The 22019-nt window shown below is 38.0% G+C and overlaps 1 protein-coding gene across 1 annotated transcript in view; it reads right to left on the bottom strand.

Moving 5' to 3' along the window:
* The window catches only part of PLS3 (plastin 3), an 86567-nt gene that overhangs the window by 9636 nt on the left and 54912 nt on the right, over positions 1-22019 (bottom strand). Inside the window, 8 exon segments of the mRNA XM_001925936.6 lie at positions 2816-2911; positions 5660-5802; positions 8493-8658; positions 9440-9521; positions 13019-13151; positions 13641-13770; positions 19779-19855; positions 19858-19941. Coding sequence (XP_001925971.4) covers positions 2816-2911; positions 5660-5802; positions 8493-8658; positions 9440-9521; positions 13019-13151; positions 13641-13770; positions 19779-19855; positions 19858-19941 — 911 coding nt within the window.

The raw sequence follows: 22019 nt of genomic DNA, 5'->3' as shown, positions 1-22019 counted from the left end.
AATAATAAAAATAATAATAATACTGGAATAGAAGGAAGCTTTAAATTAGTCAAAAAATCCAAATAATCAAATATGGAATAGTGAAATGAAAAATAATTAAAAATATACATATGCAAAAAAGAACTTTTCCCCTTACCTCACATCATATTGAAAATTAACTCCACACACACCACACACACACACACACACACACTCTCTCTCTCTCTCTCTCTCTCTCTCTCCACTAAATGTAAAACCCCAAACTATAACTATAAATCCTCTAGGAGAAAACATAGGGAGAAATGCTTGTGACCTTGTGTTAGGCTAAAATTTCTTAGATACAACATCAAAAACATGATTTGTAAAAGAAAAAAATGACTAAATCTGACTTTGTCAAAATTAAGAACATTTGTTTTTTGAAAGCCACTGGGAGTAAATATTTGCAAATCATATATGCAATTAAAGGACTTGTATCCAAAATATATAAAACACTCAAAACAAAATATATAAAACACTTGATAATAGGAAAACAATGGAATTAAAAATGGGTAAAGTGCAGTTCCTGTTGTGGCTCAGTCTCAGTGGATTAAGAACCTGACACAGTGTCTGTGAGGATGTGGGTTTGGGGTTAAGGATCAGATGTTGCCACAAGTGGCAATGTAGGTTACAGATATGGCTTGGATCCAGCACTACTGCGGTTGTAGCATAGGCCTGCAGCTGCGGTTCTGATTTGACCCCTAGCCTGGGAACTTCCATATACAGATGAGGCTCTAAAAAGCAAAAAAAAAAAAAACAAAAAAAAAAAAAAGGGTAAAGTGTTTAAACAAAGATATATGGATGACAAAAAACCACATGAAAAGATGTTCAACATCATTAGGGAAATGCAAATTAAAATCACAATAAGACATCATTCAGCACCTATTAGAATGATTGTTAAAAGACTAACCACACACTACAGCGTTAGTGAGCATGTGGATGAGCTGGAACTTTCACGCACGGCTGGTGGCAACATACAACCACTTTGGAAAACAACTCAGCAGCTGCTTAAAAAAGTTAAACACATACATACCATATTACCCAGCCATTCCACTCCTAGGTATTTATCAGACAGAAATGAATGCATACACTCATACAAAGACTTGTATATGAATGCTCAGAGCAGCTGTAATGCAACAGCCCCAATGTGGGAACAATCCAAATGTTCATCAACAGGTGAATGGAGTAACAAATTATAGCATATTTTTTTCACTGGAATATTATTCAGCAATAAAAAGGAATGCCTTTATGATACATGCAACAACATGGAAAAATCTCAAAATAACTATGCTGAGTGAAAGATGCTAGATAAAAAAAGAAGAGTACAAACTGCATGATATAAGATTCTCAAAAATTCAAACTAAAATGCAAGAAAGCAAATCAGTGGTTGCCTAGTATGAAGGAGTATGGGGGCAGGGAGGAATTACAAAGGATCATGAGGAACTTGGTATGGTGATGGAGATACACACACACACACACACACACACACACACACACACACACACATCTCCCTAAGGAAGATGTAAGGCTGAAAAAAGATGAAGGACACTGGAAAACAAAGGAAAAGCATGAGAAAAGGCTCAGAGATAAAATGAGTGTGTGTATGTGTGTGTGGTGGAGGGTACAGAGTAGTGGCAAATTGCCCTAGCTAGAGGAGATGGAACAAGATGGTGTAGTAGGGCCTTAAGAATGCTTAGCAGAACATTTCAGACTGAACTGGAATCAATGGGTAATCCCTGAAGGATTCTGAGGAGGGAAGAGACAAAGAAGAGAGTGTTTTAAGATCAACTGGGGAGGAGTAAGTGGAGAAGAGCTGTATCAGAATCAGAATCAGCATCACCATACTGGGGCCACCTACCCAGGTATAAGATCACCTGACTAGTCATCATAGACGGCTCCCTTAGCACCCAGGAGGGCCCCTTACCCATGCCAAGAGTGACCTGAACTGAAGAGGTTCACATTTAAAAGCAGACAGAGGGAGTTCCCTGGTGGCCTAACAGGTCAAGGACCTGGTGTTGTCACTGCTGCAGCTCGGACTGGGAAATTCCCCATGCCGCAGGCGCAGACTAAATAAATAAATAAATAAAAACAGACAGAAATATAAACACACAAGTCAGTTACAAATTCAGTTCTGGTGAGAGCAGTGTAAATGGTTTGGTCAGTGTAATCCACTCAATCCTACTACAGAACATGCTAGAAATGTGGATTTTTTTAAATCAGTAGAAAGCATTCCTTATCTAATGACTACAGAGAACCACAGGATCCTAGAAAGTTGAGACTCAATAGTCTAGTCCAACTCTTCATGTATGCACAAAGTGAGATCCAGTTTTGGACTTGTCCAAGGACACTGAACACATAAATGATGTAACCGGGGAACATAGTCCATGACAGTCATTGCCCAAATTGGATTTCAGGGATCATGAGTTTGTAAATATATTCACATTATTTTCGACAGAGGAATTTTATAGATGTAAATATGCATATTAGTCATTAAATTTATTGCTATAATTATAATCCAAATACTTGGAAAAGTTTAGTCTCTAGTGCTTATTCCCCACATTACCTTTGAATATTTTACTCCATCCATATAAACCAAAAGCACCATAATTACCAAACTCACTAATAAATTATTAACATAAATCAAAGCTAGTCTTTCTGTCTCTGAATTCACAGATAAATTTTAAAATAATGCTTACAATTGTCAATAGCACTGCATGCAATTATAAAGATTCTTATTATTTATAAGAAATTGACAACAACTCTGTAAGCTTGCAGAATTCAAAAGAACACCTATACTTACATTGAAACCTGACATGTTAATATCTATCCGTGGTTCTCCTTCCTTTTGTCCTTTTGGTGCGATTTGATTGAGAAGATGGAAATAGGCTTTGGAATCCTACAAATGAATTGAAAATGCCAGTGAGATCACATTTACCAAGAATGAATGTATCCTATTGTCCCATGTTTGGAAGGATATTTGCATGGGAATTAGTGAGAATGCTTGACACAAATCTGTCTTCTAACTTAACAGCTCCTTTCCCAGAAAAAGCCCACCTATCTGGCCTTATGTCTCCTTGACTATGGATGAACTGGATTTTGTCATGACTTTACAATTTCTTGAAGTCATTAACACGATAATGCTAGTAAACATACAACTAGTTCTGTACCTTCACTGAGTTACTGAAGTCAATTAGCTTGGTAGATAAACAATCAAGAAAAAAAAAGTAGGACAGCAGAAATCCAGGAAGCATAAGGAAAGAGAAAATAAACAGGTTACATCATTACAAAGCACAATAAGTATATACTATATAACCTATGGAGAAGAGATGAGCTGTGTTAAAGATGTATTTAACTGTACATTTAAATGACAAAATTTTTAAATGAGTAACACTTGAGTTGATGAGATAACATTAAACCCTCAATCCTGTGCATGTATTTAACCATACAAGCTTCTCTTTAAGCCCTTGAATTCTTTCATCACTTAAACATTTTTACATGGAATCCTAATACCTAAAACAAAATGGCCCTGCTCATATAAGATGTGGGTTGGGCAGGCTGTGAGGACATGGCACAGAACATAACTCGAAAGCCACTGTACCAGGTAAACACTTAGTAAGTAAACACACATGTCAAGTAAAATTCTGCCTCTAGAATACCACAGGATAGGAACTGGAGCAAAGATTCCTTAACCCTGTTTTATCTGAAGACCACCTTCGTAGCTATGATAGTTTGCTATTACTGGGCCTTGACAGTCCAGAGAGGCTGTAAAGAAATGCTTTTCAGGGATTATGGGCACGTTATGGATCATGTGCATCCTAATACCCTGAGGAAGTTGTTCAATATGCAGATTGCTGGATCCAACCCCAGAACTACCAAGTGCAGATTTCTGGGAGTTGCCCAGAAAGCTACATCTTAAACAGCTTCCACAACAGGAGGATTTGATGAAGTCGCCAGAAATGTCTCTAAGAACGGGGAGAATCAGGTGAGCGAGCCACTTCAGAGAAATTCATGGACTGCAAATCCAGATCCTACCATTGGTGGGCACAGGGGTATCTCCTTCTAAGCAGCAGTGCATTACAGTTGTCAAAGTGCTTTCACTCACAATTACCTGTTAAAGGTGCAGAAACAAACTATAACCTAACCCTTTGCCCTTGACAAAGATAAAGAGCAGAATCAACAGAGTCTGTATTTACAACCCTGAAAAGGGGCTTTATAGGTGAAAATTTGAACTTGAACATAGATAAATTAAAAGTTCTTTTTGCATTGCCCCCAAACTGTCTGCTTTTAAAAAATATTTAAAGCTGTCTTCATTTTTAAAGATTTCCTTTTGTACATTTAAATCACATCTCAGAACATAAAATCCATTTATGAATGGTTTTGGGGAACATATCTAATGCATAAAGCTAACTATACCTGGGTAAACCTGTTGCATAAGTTTAAAGAAGAGGTGGGGTCAGTTGGTTTTATAATTCTAGGGCCATCCTTAATTTTTTTTTTGACTTTTTTTTGGTCTTTTCAGGGCCACACCTGCGGCATGTGGAGGTTCCCAGGCTAGGGGTCTAATCGGAGCTATAGCCGCTGGACTATGCCAGAGCCACAGCAACACGGGATCCAAGCCATGTCTGCGACCCACACAACAGCTCACGGCAACACCGGATCCTTAACCCACTGAGTGAGGTCAGGGATCGAACCTGCAACCTCATGTTTCCTAGTTGGATTCGTTTCCTCTGTGCCATGATGGGAACTCTCCCATCTTTAATTTGCACTGATGAAATCAGTAATGCATTGAATGGGAATATCCCATTACTTCCTCTCACCGCTGAACAAACTGATATGGTCATAGACTATTTTCATAGCCCTGCTGGGCAGTGACATCTGGTGAAGATCCTTGAGTTTGTTCCCTGTGTTCCAATATCTGGATTTTGGAGAGAGTCAAGTCAGTTAATAAGAACACCATGGTATTTGCTGTGGTGATTTTGGCCCCCTCTCCCTGAGGCCAGAGGGAATGAATGAGTGGTAAATGATAGCTACCAATGTCTCCCACTCGTGCAAGTTCTCCCTACTGCTCATGGTGAGCAGGGAGTACCCAGATTCAACTCAACACAAGAAATCCTTGTGGGTCTTCTGTGGGCTGGGTGTTGTGTTGGGGTGGGCTTTAGTAGGAGGGCGCTAGGGCGGGGGGCTGAGGTAGAAGACAGACATAAATAAGAGCAGATAACTACTCTCAAGAACTCGAGGTCTGAAGGGGGGAGCGCATGACAGGAGAGGAGCCAAATGAGAAAGGGGATGGGGCATCTTGAGCCCTTTCTCTTTTCTAGGTCTTGATCGACAGGTACACTAAGGCCTGAGAAAGGCAGTTAGGAGCAGAAGAGTCATGGCCACCCATGCTTTCATACTTCATGTTGAACGTAGGCAGAACAGAACGTGTTAGGGCTGTAATACTTCTACCGCTTTCCGCAAAACAAAAGCTAGACCTGGTGCTAGCGTTCCTTACATGGCTCCATCTTTCTACTGACTGAAATCTACTGTTAGGGTCAAGAGGCAACAAGACTAGGTGATATACTCAAAGGATTTTTCCTCCTTTAAGCTGGCATGCAATCTCCCAAGTCATTATATCCCCTATATAGAATAACTGTATAGTTACCTTGATGTCAGCACTGAAATTATTGATTTTCTGCCAGCCCGAGTTTTCCAAATGAAAGTTTGCCCATCTAAGCAGAAGCTCTTCTGGAGACAATTTCATAAGCTCCTCCAAAGTCTCACCATCTCGAAGTAGAGCGGCCAAGGCTATAAGAAAAAAAAAAAACAAAAACCCAAGACCAATATATTATATGAAATGGTCGTTACAAGTTTATTGACACTCTGCTATAGAGCATAGCAGAGGTTTAAAAACTACTGTGACCTAGCTCTTGGTTTTCAGGTACTCACCGTCTAATAAAGATATATATAACTGTAGACAACTAACATGATAGAGATAGAAACACTGCATTATGAGAATACACAGCAAATATATAATGTATACTTTATTACTCTCCACATTCTAAATACCAAATAAGTACTAGCTTTTAAGCTGAACATTTTCACATTGTATCATATATTTACATAAATTGCTCTTAAATAGTATTAAAATCAGAGAGGTGGGGGAGTATGTTTAAAATTATGGAGGTTCCCAGGCTAGGGGTCAAATTGGAGCTGTAGTTGCTGGCCTACACCATAGCCACACCACGCCAGATCTGAGTCACATCTGTGACCTACACCACAGCTCACGGCAAAGCCGGATCCTTAACCCACTGGAGCGAGGCCAGGAATCAAACCTGTGTCCTCATGGATAGTCAGATTTGTTTCTGCTGAGCCACGATGGGAACTCTGCCTTTAACTTGACTTTTTGATTAAAGGAGTATACAAACCCTACAGTATTTAAGTGTAACTAATTAACTCTTGAAGGGTTAAACATATTTTTAAAGGAATATAATTCAACCGTAAGTTTTCCATAGCACCTAATATGTAAAGGCTGCTCAATAATTTGTTGTTGTTGAATTGCATGTGCAGAAGAAGCCCAGTGTTTTTTAGTAAATATTCCCAGAGGTAAGAAGTAGCACCTTGGGTGTCTGCACAGAGAACTGTCTAAATTTAAGCACTTTTTAAATGAAGAAGTTGTGTATCCTTATGCAATAATTACCTCTCATAAAAGGAGATTTATATTGAACGAGAACACTGAAACTGCCTCTATCAGGAAAATTTCATCTTTCATGGACTCTGCTTCACACCCTGTCACTCTGGCACCAGGGGATTTAAGCCAGAGCAGAGGTAACATGGTCACTAGTACAGAAACCTCCTTCTGCGCCCCATCTCCAAGTCAAAGGCTGGAAACGATTAAACAGACTGACATTTATGCACCTGAGACCTTGTCAAAGATAAATCATTTGATTTATTACATGAGCTAATGTAATTTAATTTTATTGTCTTCCTTTCCTTTTTCAATGGACTTCAACTCCTTAACAAGACAAACACTGCTGTGGAGAGGCCATCAATTAGAAAAATTTTATTTGCTCAAATATAGGCACCTTTGAGGGGATTAAAAGTCTAAGTATAATAAAGTCTTGGATGATTGTGCAAAATAAGACTGTTGACAAGCCTTGTGAGACCGGGAAATACTGGGACCCTCCAATATATATTCCTCTCCCAAAGTAACTGGGGATTGACATGGTGATTTCCAGAATAAAATGTGAATGTTTGGAGTGACGCTTAATATTTTCAACTTCTTCTGGAGAGGATAATGCAGTACTTCTTAGGACCCCATGACAACTGTATCCACAGATGCTTATACATCCTGGAAGTCTATGGTGTGGTATTAAAACCTATGCTGTAAGAATGATGCTTCTGCTGATTCAGGAAATATGACATGCCCACCAAGGGCAGGTTAGAATATTTTTGAAGAGGTCTAAATCTATGATAGAATAGGAAAGGTATTAAAAAACAAAAGGAGATGGTATACAATGGTGGAACTGAAGTTGGTGATGGGGTGGGGACTGTGTGGATAGAACAGAAAAGAACAGGTATCAAATTTGGGGACTTTGGGTAATTCCTTAAACTCTGTGCTTTCCTGTCTTTATTGTGAATTCAATTCTAAAGTGTCAGACAATGGAATCTTACTCAGCCATTAAAAGGAACGAAATACCGGCATTCTTAGCAACATGATGGACCTAGAAACGATCATGCTAAGTGAAGTCAGCCATACAATGAGACACCAACATCAAATGCTTTCACTGACATGTGGAATCTGAAAAAAGGACAGACTGAACTTCTTTGCAGAACAGATGCTGACTCACAGACGTTGAAAAATGTATGGTCTCCAGAGGAGACAGTTTGGGGGGTGGGGGGATGTGCCTGGGCTGTGTTATGGAAATCCTGTGAAATCAGATTGTTATGATCATTATACAACTACAGATGTGATAAATTCATTTGAGTAATAAAAAAACTATTAAAAAATAAATTGTCAGACCAATGTTAATTACTACTAAAAAGAAAGTTATTGGAGTCCCTGTCGTGGCTCAGTGGTTAACAAATCCGACTAGGAACCGTGAGGTTGCGGGTTCGATCCCTGCCCTTGCTCAGTGGGTTAAGGATCTGGCGTTGCTGTGAGCTGTGGTGTAGGCTGCAACACGGCTCGGATCCCCCGTTGCTGTGGCTCTAGCGTAGGCCGTTGGCTACAGGTCCAATTAGACCCCTAGCCTGGGAACCTTCATATGCCGCGGGTGTTGCCCTAGAAAAAGACAAAAAAATTAAAAAAATAAATAAAAACTTATTTTTAAAAAAAGGTATAATTAGGCTGTTTTCCTGAATAACACTACAGCATTACCTTATGTTAATTCTAGTTATCGTCTAATGACCTCAACTAAGTGAAAGCATGACAGTCCGCATGACTAGAAAAAAATAGCCAATAAACAGCTTTCAAAATAATGACTGTGTTCCATTACCTTCATTCCTGCTTAATTCAATGTCAGCAAACAAACCGATCTTAATGATCTGCCAAAGCAGTCCCAAAACCAGATGAGGTTTCCCAGCCCGCAAATCCTCTGCACCAATGTTCACAACGTGACACCCAATGGCAGAAGCAGAATTCAGTGCCAAGTTCAAGTTTTCCTGCAAGACAGCCAATTTACAACACTTACTTTTTGACATTTCCATTTTTTTGAGATCTATTTCTCCCTTCACTAAAAATAATATTCAGTAAAGAAATTATGTATTAATTTTACACATACACGATCCATAGAAAAAATACCCAGACTTTGGTGTTAAAAGCATAGCTAAAACAAATCTCAGCCTTATTGTTATTGTCTTTTCCAGATTTCCAGGGGACATTAACTTGGCATTTTCTATTTGTTCCCTTCTGAAAGACACTGACACTAAAAGGAAAGGCTGACTTACTAGAGTAAATATATCCATGTGGGTTAAGTGTCATATTTCTAAAAATGCCTAAATGAGAGGTCTACTGAATACATCTGAGAGTTCTAGAAGTTCTCAATCTCCACATCCTAAGAGGTACTCTTGCCTGCGGAAATTTTGCTAACAATCGAATTCTCACTTCATGGAAAAGAAAAACCCTCTATTCTTTAAGCATCTGAGTAATCAAGAGCTTAAATATTTTTGCTTATTTCTGTGTGTTTGAACACTAATGTAATATAAAAAGAACACAGGGCTTTGCAGTCAGACTTGGATTTGAACTTAGTTACAGCATTAACCTTGAACAAGTTCAGAAAGCTTTTTGAGTCTCAAGATCTATTTTCTGTGAAATCTGGAAAATAATCCTAAACTCAGAGCTGTTATAAGAATTAAATGAGAAGATGCAAAGTGCAGAGCCTATGGTCTACAGAACAGGCTCTTAAATAGTAGTTTCATGGAAGAAGGAGAAGACAGCGCATACCTGAATGATGAAGGGCGTAAGTTTCTTCTTGTTGATTGCTCTCTCATCAATTGTATCAGGAACTGAAAGGTTGATCATTTTACTGAAATAAAAATTTTTAAATGAGTTGATTTATTTTTAAAGAGTCTATAAATATTCACAAATATTTTAAGGCTTATAACTATCTCTCATGTAATCTGAAAAAATGCAATATATTGGAGTTCCCGTCGTGGCTCAGTGGTTAACAAATCTGACTAGGAACCATGAGGTTGTGGGTTCGATCCCTGGCCTTGCTCAGTGGGTTAAGGATCCAGTGTTGCCATGAGCTGTGGTGTAGGTCACAGACACGGCTTGGATCCCAAATTGTTGTGGTTCTGGCATAGGCTGGTGGCTACAGCTCCGATTAGACCCCTAGCTTGGGAACCTCCATATGCCACAGGAGCGGCCCCGGAAAAGGCAAAAAGACCAAAAAATGCAATATATGACTTTTACCATGTTGATCACAAACAACTATACATATAACGCAAATTTTAAAAAAGTCTGAAGTGTTTACAGTAATTGAGTATTTCTGGGTTGAGGATTGTCTTAGTTAATTTTTTTTTGTATCTTCCACATTCTTTTAGAAGAATGAATTACTTGAGTATTGAAAAAAACCTTATTGGGAGTTCCCGTCATGGCACAGTGGAAACGAATCTGACTAGGAACCATGAGGTTGCGGATTCAATCCCTGGCCTCGCTTAGTGGGTTAGGGATCCAGCGTTGCCGTGAGCTGTGGTATAGGTCACAGATGTGGATCGGATCTGGCGTTGCTGTGGTTGTGGCGTAGGCCAGCAGCTGTAGCTCCAATTAGACCCCTAGCCTGGGAACCTCCATATGCCATGGGTGTGGCCCTAAAAAAGACAAAAAAAAAAAAAAAAAGAAAAGAAAAAAACTTTATTGAAAAAATGTTAAAAACAGGTAATGTCCCACACTGAAATTCATTCTCTTTTCTAGATTATATAATTCAGAATTACAATCACCATTTATCTACAAAGAGGTAAAATTAGTTGACCATGAGATCCTTTCATTCACCAAATACTTAGAGTGCCCAGATGATGCAACAGGTACCATATTTGGTGCTAGAAATATGGTGACAGTACAGAGAAAGAAAGGTTATATTAGGTTAGAGTCTGACTTATTAGGAAGAGTCTCACTTGGTAATTTTTTTTTTTTTAATGAGAGTTGCAATGTTTGTTTCAGGTTCTCTCTTGGTTGTTGGGGTGTTTTTTTTGTTTTTTTTTTTTTTCTTTTTTGCCACTCAGGCAGTATGTGGGAGTTCCTGCCTCAGGGACTGAACCTACACCACACAGCAGCAACCAGAGTCACAGCAGTGAGAACGCAGGAGCCTCAACCCGCTAGGCCATCAGAGAACTCCCTCATTCAGTAAAATTTATTTAATTTAATTATTTCCTGGTCTTTTCTAGGGCCATACCCAAAGCATATAGAGATTCCCAGGTTAGGGGTCTAATTAGAGTTCTAGCCGCCGGCCGGCCTACGCCAGAGCCACAGCAACTTGGGATCCAAGCTGCGTCTGCAACCTACACCACAGCTCACGGCAACACCGGATCCTTAACCCACTGAGCGAGGCCAGGGATCGAACCCGCAACTTCATGGTTCCTAGTCGGATTCGTTTCTGCTTTGCCACGACGGGAACGCCATAAAATTTAATATAACATCTAATATTTTAGATGTTTATAATATTGCCCTAAAACATGTTACCTTGCATAGGGAAAACCATGCTTCTTTCCATGTAAAATTTAAATATTAAATGAATAGTACCATATGATGCTCTCTGTTAAAACCTATGGGGAATTATTTCTTTACAGCCTATAAATGGCAAGAAAGGAGATAATCTCACATTTTAAAAATCAGCTTTTCAAACAATCAAAATCAACTCGCTGAAAGAAAAAGGAATTTTATATATTATATATTGTTTTCTAAAATATACCTACAGCATTGTTCTCAGTGCTCTATTTGTAGGCACTTAATGCTTACAATAGCACTGTGAGGCAAGTACAGTACTATGGGGATCATAATGGATGGATCCCAAAAGGCAGAGATCAAATATCTCTTTTTAAAAAATTCTTTTCCATTATGGTTTATTACAGGATATTGAATATAGTTTCCTGTGCTATAGAGCAGAACCTTTTTGTTTATCTGTTTTACATATAGTAGTTTGTATCTACTAATTCCCAATTCCTAATTTGTCCTTCCTCCATCCCTTTCCCCTTTGGTAACTGTAAGTCTGTTCTCTATGTCTGTGAGTAGGTTTCTGTTTCGTAAGTAAGCTCATTTATGTTTTTTGTTTTTTTTTTTGTCTTTTTTTTGCTATTTCTTTGGGCCGCTTCTGCGGCATATGGAGGTTCCCAAGCTAGGGGTCTAATCGGAGCTGTAGCCACTGGCCTACGCCAGAGCCACAGCTACGCGGGATCCGAGCCGAGTCTGCAACCTACACCACAGCTCACGGCAACGCCGGATCGTTAACCCACTGAGCAAGGGCAGGGACCAAACCCGCAACCTCATGGTTCCTAGTCGGATTCGTTAACCACTGCGCCACGACGGGAACTCCTGTTTTTTTTTTTTAGATTCCACATATAAGCAATATCATATTTGTCTTTTTCTGACTTATTTCACTAAGTATGATAATCTCTAGGTCTATCCATGTTCCTGCAAATGGCATTATTTCATTCTTTATGGCTAATATTCCACTGTGTGTATATGTATGTGCAGGCATGTGTATGGATATATATACCACCTCTTTATCCATTCATCTGTTGCTGGGCACTTAAGTTGTTCCCATGTCTTGGCTATTGTAAACAGTGCTGCAATGAACATGGGGGTGGATGTATCTTTTTGAATTATAATTTTCTCCGGATATATGCCGAGGAGCAGGACTGCTAGATTACACGGCAATTCTATTTTTAGTTTCTTAAGGAACCTCCACACTGTTTTCCATAGTGGCTGTACCAAATTACATGTCCACCAACAGTAGGAGGGGTCAAAGGTCTTAGTATCTTGATTACAGCTGAACAGCTACTGAGTGGCAGAGCCTGAAGAGGATCTAGGCAGGCTGATTATCAAGCATGCTCTTAACCACTGTGTTCTACTATCTCAAAAAACAGATGCATCCACTGACAAAGTCTTGATAATTTTCTACCATTTCTGCTGAGATACCACTGCCTCTGGGTCAGCAGCAGTGACAGATGCATTTTTCAGAAGGAAGGAATTGGAGTGAAAAGTACACGTGGCCTCTTCTCAATCATTTGGAAGCTATGGTACTTGAGAATAAAGAGATAGTTAAAAAGTTCAACAAAGTTGTAATGCTTTGGTTTCTCATTGATAAGAAATTGGAAGCTGAGAGCTTCCCTAGGAAGAGGTCTGGTCTAAATGACTATGTTTTAGATTCACCGTTAGTGGTACTTTCATGGACAGACCTGGAGATGAAATGAAATGGGCAGAACCTAGACAATTTTCACTTCTAGTTATTTCTCAAGATAAGGCTGTCAAGCATCTAGAAACAACTCTATCAATTATGTGGAAGACTATTTTTGGAAATCTTACCAAAGCACAATTCCATCACCAACAGCTTTAAAGAGGTCATCGGTATTTGGGTTCATTGGTATGACGTGTCGGCAATCAGGATCATTTTCCAAAGCTTTGTTTATCCAGTTCACAAAAGCGTATTTTTCTTCCTCTAAAATTATGTGGAATAACAAGACATTAGTTCATACTCTAGGTAAATATTTGACTCTAAAGCCTGAAACAGTTGTTGAGGAGTGCTGATCGTTGATGTGTCACAGGCATGTAGTTACCCTCTTTGGAAACCCAGACAATTGAATGTCACACAGTAGCTATTAGAAGTTACAAAATTAACAAAAAGAATCAGGCAGGGTTAACTTATCCTTGGAGAAGTTAGTTACAAAATTTTATTTTTATTACTGCAGAGTTCTGCTATAACCAAGCCCAGCCATGCACATATTCTATCACAGTTCTTCCAAGCTAACAAAACCATACAATAAATAGCTATAAATGCCTTTTGGCAAGTATTAGCCCCAAGTCCAAATACAGGTCACGATGACCTTGACTGTATTCTTAATTAGGAGGCAATGTTTTTCTAGACACTCCTTGACGTTATAGCAGTACCATATTTAGTTCATGGTGTTAACACAGGTGAAACTATTACCTGAGTAAGAATGCTGTGTTCCTTCACTGGACAGCTCTGAAGTTCCCCCTAGAGCACAAATCCCCTCTTTTCTGTTGATTGCCTTGCGGAAGGTTTTGGCAATATCACTGCTTTTTACCTCTTGGAAAATCTATTAACGAAAATATGTGGTTGATTCACAATTTTCAATCAGGCACAACCATAAGCATATTTATCTTCTTTTATATTCTGGCAACCTACATTTTCCTCTATAGGTGATGAGTGTTAACAGATAAGGCAAACTGGGTCTGGGTTTTTAAAATGCTAAACAAGTACTACAATATTGCTACTGAAAATGAAGCGCCAGAAAGTCAACTGTACACACTTGTCAAAAACATTAAGTGCCACATGCATTGGATCCCCTTTAGGCCAAAACTGAGTGTAGTTCAAAGGCACAGGTAAATATGTTAATTTTCTAGAACAAGGAAGGCTTTGTTCTTTTCCTGGAGAGAAAAGGCTAAAGGATTCTTTCTCCTTTAAGCAAAATTTGTAGTGCAAAGAAAGATGAAAATGTTATGGCTCAACCAAAAGAAAATCTATTTTTATAATCGGTAGTTCAGTAAGAGCTAGAATAGAATAATAAAGGGGAAAAATGTGCTAAGTTGGGAGCAATGACTACTGACTACAGAGAATAAACCCAGAAGAGGCTTTTCAATGACCGAGCTTCTCTTTATAATAAGGCACATGGCTAACGAAATTAACTTGTACACTCTAATTGTACAAAAGCAGGCTGTAACAAAGCAAATTTCACACCCTACTCTAATTCCTTGGTTGAATGACCAAAGGTCTGCCTATATATGCCTGAAATACTGGAACTTACCTATTCTCCAATCTGTTTCTGATCTACCAATGTGCATGGCTAAATTAACCACTGTCAGTGAAGCCAGAGTGAGACGGAACATTTTCAAACACTTCTTTAAGAGGTGTTTCAAACACATAAGCGGACTTATCAAAAGAAACTTTGGGCCCTAATGGAAAAGTTGCTAAACAAATAGAAGATAACACAAAGGCCTTAGCACTACGGATGAGCACATAACTCACACACACACCTCAGGAGGTGTAGCCTATGTGTGAAGTTCATAGAACAGGGTCATGGTATCTAGCAGTTCAGGCTGTATCTGGGAGAGCAGGCATGAAGAGAAAGAAACTGAAACCCAGCCCATGCTCCCCTAAGCAGGCCTGGTGTCTTGTGCAAGACTGTGAGAGGCTGAAACAGGAGTGCCTTTTTATATGTAGTCTCTCTAGGAAGGTAACTTTTTTGGTAATTCATCTACCAAGATAGAGTGACTTTTTTAACTGGTAGGAACGTTGCTATAGGCCCATCATGAGGTCATCTTTTCCTGTTACCTTTCTTAAATCCTGGCCTTCCTTGGACTTATAAACCCAATTTTATTTAGGAAAATAGTAAGCAGTAAGTTTTACGAATTCAAGCTTATTCAGTTTCCATAGCTGTGATTTTGTGCTCTATCTGTAGTTTTAGATGTAGACTTTTAGAATGGGGGTGTGTGTGCGCGTGTGTTTATGTCTATATATGTACAGACACACACATACACACTGACTACTCTAAATGTTACACACAACCAATGAAATCACTCTTCCTCCTCTCTGGCCTTTATACTGACTCTTGTTAAATATCAGTAGTGTGGAGCTGGGAATTCCCGTTGTAGTTCAGCAGTAATGAACCCGACTAGTATTCGTGAGGATGTGGGTTTGATCCCTGGCCTTGCTCAGTGGGTTAAGTATCTGGCATTGCCATGAGCCATGGTGTAGGTTGCAGACAAGGCTCAGATCCTGCATTGCTGTGGCTGTGGTGTAGGCTGGAAGCTGTAGCTCTGATTTGACTCCTAGCCTAGGAACTTCCATATGCTACAGGTGCAGCCCTAAAAAGCAAAAGCAAATAAATAAAAAAAAAAATAGTGTGGAGCTGACTCATGTACTCTGCATAATTTTCAAATTATTTACATTATTTTTACTCACAGATTTTTTTTTTAGTCCAACTATAATTTTATTTAATTTACCTTACCTTCAAGCCAAGATTATACAACAAGATGATTCCTTGGTAATGTAGCTGTCTTAATTGTGATCCATCTTGTTCCCACAGTTCCCTCTTTGATAACATATACCTGCTCAGTGAAAAAGCAATATTCACTATTCTACCTCATTCTGAACTCTACTTCGTTCAATAGAACATTGTCTAGTAAATTAAAATCTGAAATGTGTGCTTTTCTTCTGACAGAGATACCATAAATCTTTGGAATGACAAAAAAAATGTCTAAAATATGACTGCCTCGGAGTTACTGCCTCAGGATGACATATTTTCGAAATGCTTTTGCCTTAAGGATCATTAGCTTTTAAAAATTAAATTGTTTTCATAATCACAATTACAGCTGAAAAATAAATCCAAATTTGTATACATCACGGAAAAGACTACAAAGAATAAAGTTTTCTTTTTTTTTTCTTTTTAGGGCCACACACGTGGCATATGGAAGTACCCAGGCTAGGGGTAGAATGAGAGCAGCAGCTGCCAGCCTACACCATAGCCACAGCAATACCGGAGCCCTAACCCACTGAGCAAGGTCAGGGATCAAACCCGCATCGTCACGGAGCCGATGTTGGGTTCTTAACCCACTGAGTCACAATAGGAACTCCAAAGAATAATAATCTTTTAAAAAGATGTTTGCTGTACAATATTCTAATGCAATTACTTATACAGCTCTACTTCAACTCCTGATGCTTGGGAATGATGTGCAAGTTGCAATTAAATTAGTTCATCTTCAATTGTCTTACAAAAGTTACGTGACCTTCCTTTTCTAAATATTTTTAAATAAATTATTCCAGCTAAGCTCAGATTTTCAGTTTCATAGCATTTTCCTCGCCTCTTTAGATTTAAAAAAAATATTAAGAGATAACTGAAAATTTCTGTACCTGTTAAATAGATTCTCTACATGAGAATTTGCATTTTATTTTCTACCTTAGTAAAGAAATCGTTCAAGTGGATGATAAAGCAATTTGAGTAGAAGCCTTGGCTTAACAAGAATCTCTGATAACTCTAGGCCAACCACTGTGCTGGAGAGTTGTCAATGAATCTTTTCAAAGCTGCCCATTGTGATACTAATGAGCTCACTGTTTCATGCTGTTTTCCCTCCATGAGGAAGGACTTGCTTTTATCCTGTGTGAACAACTCTTTAGTGTACTCTGCTCACTCTGGTTCCTTCTACACATCTTTTCTAGTCTCCTTTACGGAACATATATGTTTCTTATTTCTTTTAAAAGTGTAATAACTGTCCCAGATCAGCTTTAGTGGCCAAACCAAAGCAATGCAGAGGTATAGGACTTAAGAAGGAAAGATTTCAAAAAGAATTGCAAAAAAAATACTGATTGGCTTCCAGTGTTTGAGGATTGTTTCCAAAGAAGCAGGTTTGAATTTTTACGTTTGGGGGAATCTAAGTTTAGATATAGGTCTAAACTTGCTAATAATAGGAAAAGAACACTGCCCTTTTAATAAATAGAAATAACTACCAACAACCAACACCTGTCATATGGTACAGTTCTAAGCACTTACATAAAGTTACTTAATCCTACGAGGTCGGTACTATTAGAAAAGGTTCTAAAACAATTTATTACCATTATTTAAGAGCAAGGTTCTCACTATGAAAATAAGAGTTTAATCAGACATCTCTGCTGAAAGAACTTACTGTCATACAGGTCTTTTTACAGAGCAGGAAAAAAAATAAATAAATAAAACAAAACCCAAACAAAAACACACAAGAAACAAACCACCATTACCTTAAGTACAAAAATCCAGTAATTTAGTTTTGAATACTTAGCAGAAACAAGACCAGTCAGTATATTTAATTTTAGCATGTAAAGCTTATATAAATTTGGGGACTCTTTTCTGCCATATACATATTCTGCTCCACAATTAATAAAAACATTTTGTTTATGGCCTGGTTTGCAATTAACATCTCTTAAGCAGCAATTCAAATAAAAAGCAAATATCTAACATGCAAGAACATGTTTACTTCTATTTCCTTATGTTAATCTCTGACAGGAATAATGTGTTTCCTCTTTCTCAGATAACTAGAATCTACCCACTGGCTATTCGTCTGACAATTTGTAAGATGTTTTATTGATGACAAGGCAGATGGGAATGGACAGACATTTATTTGGTTACACACCCATCTTTCTTTCAGTACAGTCATGGTGGTATCATTCTGAAACTTCAGGTAGGTTATTTTACTGTCCTTCACGTTTCAAATTTCTTGAATTGAAGGGCGGTAACCCCGAAAAAGCCACTAGTCCCATGTGTGATGCTGGGCAAGTCGCTTCCTTTTTTAGGAGCCTGGGCTTTTTTTTTTTAATTTGAAAAATGAAGGAGTAGAAGCATATTTATTCCTTCCGAATTGGAAGGAATTGGAATATACATTTTAACCAACACAAGTCCTCATTAGTATTTTATTTTTTAGAAAAAAAAAAATCCCTGCTGATGTTAAAATCATTATGCCTGTTATTCACCTTTTAAGGAAATACTAAGGTAATCACACCTCACTTAAAAGCCACAAACAGCTGTGTGGAATCAGCAACATTTCAAAATATACAAAATTAAATGATTTTTCTCAAAAACAATTTCATAACCGTGTTCTTAAAAATACTGGCACACTGCAAATCATATTATTTGGCTATTCTTTCTAGATTAAAAAATTCTGAGCAGAAAAACAAAAACAAGTGATCATGTGAACTATCGCTCTAAGCTGCTTTAAATTCACAAACATGCAGTTACAAGGGTGGCAAGTTATACATCAGAGGACATGCAAGTGCTCATATTGCAACTCAATTACAACTTACTATTGAACATAGGATTCAAAACAAAAGGCTTTGGCAATAACTGGAGACAAAAAACGGTGGGGAGGAAATCAGTATTTCAAAAGACGATGGCAAGAACTATAGCATTATAATTATGACATATGTTTCATTTTTAAAACAGTACAACTCCCTTCCTCCCCACCCCACCCCCAAATGATATCAGCTGAGTAGATCATACTACTCAGTCAACTTGCTTCTGAAACTCTTAAGGTATCCTAAAGGGATTCGTTCCAATCAGAGAAAACATATCAGAATTTTGCTTGCTACATCGAGCCACGGTTACTGATGGCAGTATATGCTATCATTTCAGGTGTATTGGGGAAAAAACAAACCATGGAAAAGGACAGGAGTGCTAGGAAGTTTGTGATAAGTATAACTTCTGTGATAAGTAATAAGCATTAGGCTCTACTTACCTATCGGAGATAGATACATATATATACTCAGCCTTAAATTAATAATAAATAGTATCAATAGTGTTCTTAATTAATTGAGGGAAGAGGCAAGAGCTATTCTTTAACATACCTTAAATACTTGGTCAATGAATATGGACAGAAAATGGCACGTGTCGAGAAAAATCTTGACCCCCCCACCTGCTAGCAGCTAAAAGCATTAGACTTCAATAGTGAGTGCCACACATACACTCTTCAAGCTCTGAGTATGGAACACTAGGTGCTTGAGGGTAGAATAATGAAGAAATCAGCCCCAACTTTGAAGAGCATTTGATGATACTACAGAAGAAAACAAGAATTTTAAGTACCTCTTCCAATGGATTGAAAAGATACGCTTCTAACTTTTAATTATCAAAATTATTATCCTAGAGAAAATGGTACAGTTAAATACAACCACCACAAGAGTAGCAAACGTCTTTTTAATCAGAAAGTTCAACTCAGGAAGCTTCCAAGACTGTGAGTCAGGCTGTATGATTAAAATTTGGGAGCACACTGTTCCCTGAGAGAAAGAGCACTTCAAGGATGTCCTTTTGCACCTTGAAAAATGCCCTTTAATGATGCCCCCAAAGGGGACTGTTCACCTTAGCGATGGATCGGAGTACTATGTCTTTGATTCCTTTTAGAAGTTCTTTTAAGATATTCTAATGGCTAAAAGAACAAACTAAATGCAATGGGTGGGATGAGAGAAATTTTATTAGTTCTAGCAGTACTACTCTGTTTAGGAACTTAATAGGACTTATTACTAAAAGACCCCACAAGACAGAGAACAATGATTACTTCTAATAATCATAGATTTCCACATACTTACATAAACAAATTCATCAAAACTTATCTTCCCATCTTTATTCCTGTCACCATCCAGCATGAGTTTTTGAATAATCTCCTCACTTTATATCCTGGTAATGGCATATTAGCTTCCTTGAAGAGCTCGTGAAGTTCATAGTCGCAAATGAATCCATTGCTGTTGAGATCTTTGTGAAAAGGGAGAGCAAGCAAAAAAGGAAACAAAGTTTTAGGAAATAACCCATTAGTGTTTTTCTTCATTTGAGGCTCAGTTCAGAAGCTAACCTAAATATGTTTTCCTTTCTTATTGTTTGGAACCAAAGGATGTTTGAAACAGAAACGCAAATTTTAACTGAAAGGGCATGGTTTTACATCACGTTTCTTTTTTGGAAGGGGGTAAAGGAGAAAAGAATACCTTTATTGCTTTGCCAAGCAAAGGGGGACAGGGCAGGCTCGTGCCTCCCAAAAACTGTGTGTCTCCACAGCATGTTTCTTATACTTAAACAGTGTATAAGTAGCTGTACTTAAAAACAGCATCCCTAATATTAAGAAAGTATAGTTGTTTAATACAATTATTTTTAAATCATGATGCTAACAGGATTTTAAAGAATTACTAGATGATATACCCATCTGCCATGGTATAAAACAACTTTCACTGTAGCTATATAAGGGTTTTATGCCCCTTATTCTCCCTGTAGTCTAATAGAACATTTATGAATTAATATTGATTACATTACAAGCACACCTGAAATCAAGCTATCTTCAGTGCCATTTTTTTTCACGAGTTAATGTAAATAAACGTTAATCCAAAACAAACAGAGTTCATAAATATAAATGCTGACATGAATAATGCAAATATTTAAATGGACTCTATAAAGAACTTTGATTTTTGTGCTATCAAATCTCAACAGAGTATGTACCTAGGTGCTGATGATGCTTATCTGAAACTGTTAAAAATGGGGAAAAATGATCAATGACTAAAAGTTAATTTATTGGGAAAGAGGGTTATAATCACTTATTTTTTTAATAAAGAAAAACTTCTACCAGCAATTTCGAATACCTATTTTTCAAAAATGCTTTTTTTCCCTTAGTTCCTCCACTGACTTTCATATATAAATTTACTTATTGTAATAAAAGGAAACAACTGGAATAGAGAAATGATTCCAGCTGACCACAGCACCAATCAAGAAAATGTTCTGTGTACTTCATCTATTTGATACCTTCCTTACAAACTATACCAGATACTGCTCCTGGGATTGGGGAAACTACAACCAAGGACAGAGTCCTGCTGTACAAAAGCTCACATTCTAAATGACTACTAATAAGCAAATAACATATAACATAAGGTATGATTATAAAATATAATACAACATAAGGGCTATGAAGAAAAATAAAGACAGGTAGGGGGTTAGACTGGGGGCTATTTTGCTCCCCAGGGAACATTCAGAAATGTCTAGAGACATTTTTGATTGCCACACACAGCTGGCTGTGGGGAAGATGTTCCTGGCATCCAGTCCATAGAGGCCAGGGATGCTGCTAAATATCCTAAAATGCATATGACTCCCCCTTCCACCTCCACTCTGCAACAAAGAACTGTGTGGCTCATTGTCAACACTGTTGAAGTTGAGGAACTCTGGGTTACAGTGACAGCTGGGGATGTGGGTGATGGATGATGGAGGAGTGCTATTTGGATAAAATAGTCAAGAATGGACACTTTGATAAGGTTATATTTGAATGAAGACTTAGGTGAGTGAGGTAAAGAAGAAAATCATGTGGATATTTATGAGAAAAGATTTTAGGTAGAGGAAAGAACAAATGCAAAAAATCTGTGATGTGGAAGAGTATCTGGTGTATTTGGGGGACCACAAAGATGCAGTATGACTTAAGCAGAGTGAGCAAAGGAGAAAATGAGAGATGAGGTCAGGGAGCTGATCATAAAAGCTCTTACAGGCCATGGTACACACTTTGGATTTTATTCTAAGTGTGATCTAAGCATAATTCGTAGTAGCCAGTTTGAGTCAATTAGCGAAATAGTAAACCCCCTATATGAAACCATTTCCCCAATATATTGAAAGCTGATGAAATTATATGCTTAGTTTTAATGAAGTATATAGAGTCAAATATTCTTAAATATAGATCACCATATTTTAAATCTATCAAATATCTATATTTTTAAAGCATCACCCCCAAACTACCTAACACCTATGAAAATCACTAATATTTCCTTTGGTTCCAGGTGCACTAGGGCACATCTTCACTTTCCTTG

The sequence above is a fragment of the Sus scrofa genome, chromosome X (genome assembly GCF_000003025.6).
Source record: "Sus scrofa isolate TJ Tabasco breed Duroc chromosome X, Sscrofa11.1, whole genome shotgun sequence".
Classification (NCBI taxonomy): Eukaryota; Metazoa; Chordata; class Mammalia; order Artiodactyla; family Suidae; genus Sus; species Sus scrofa.
Note: the sequence above shows the minus strand (reverse complement) of the source record. Positions and strands in the feature narration are given on the sequence as shown.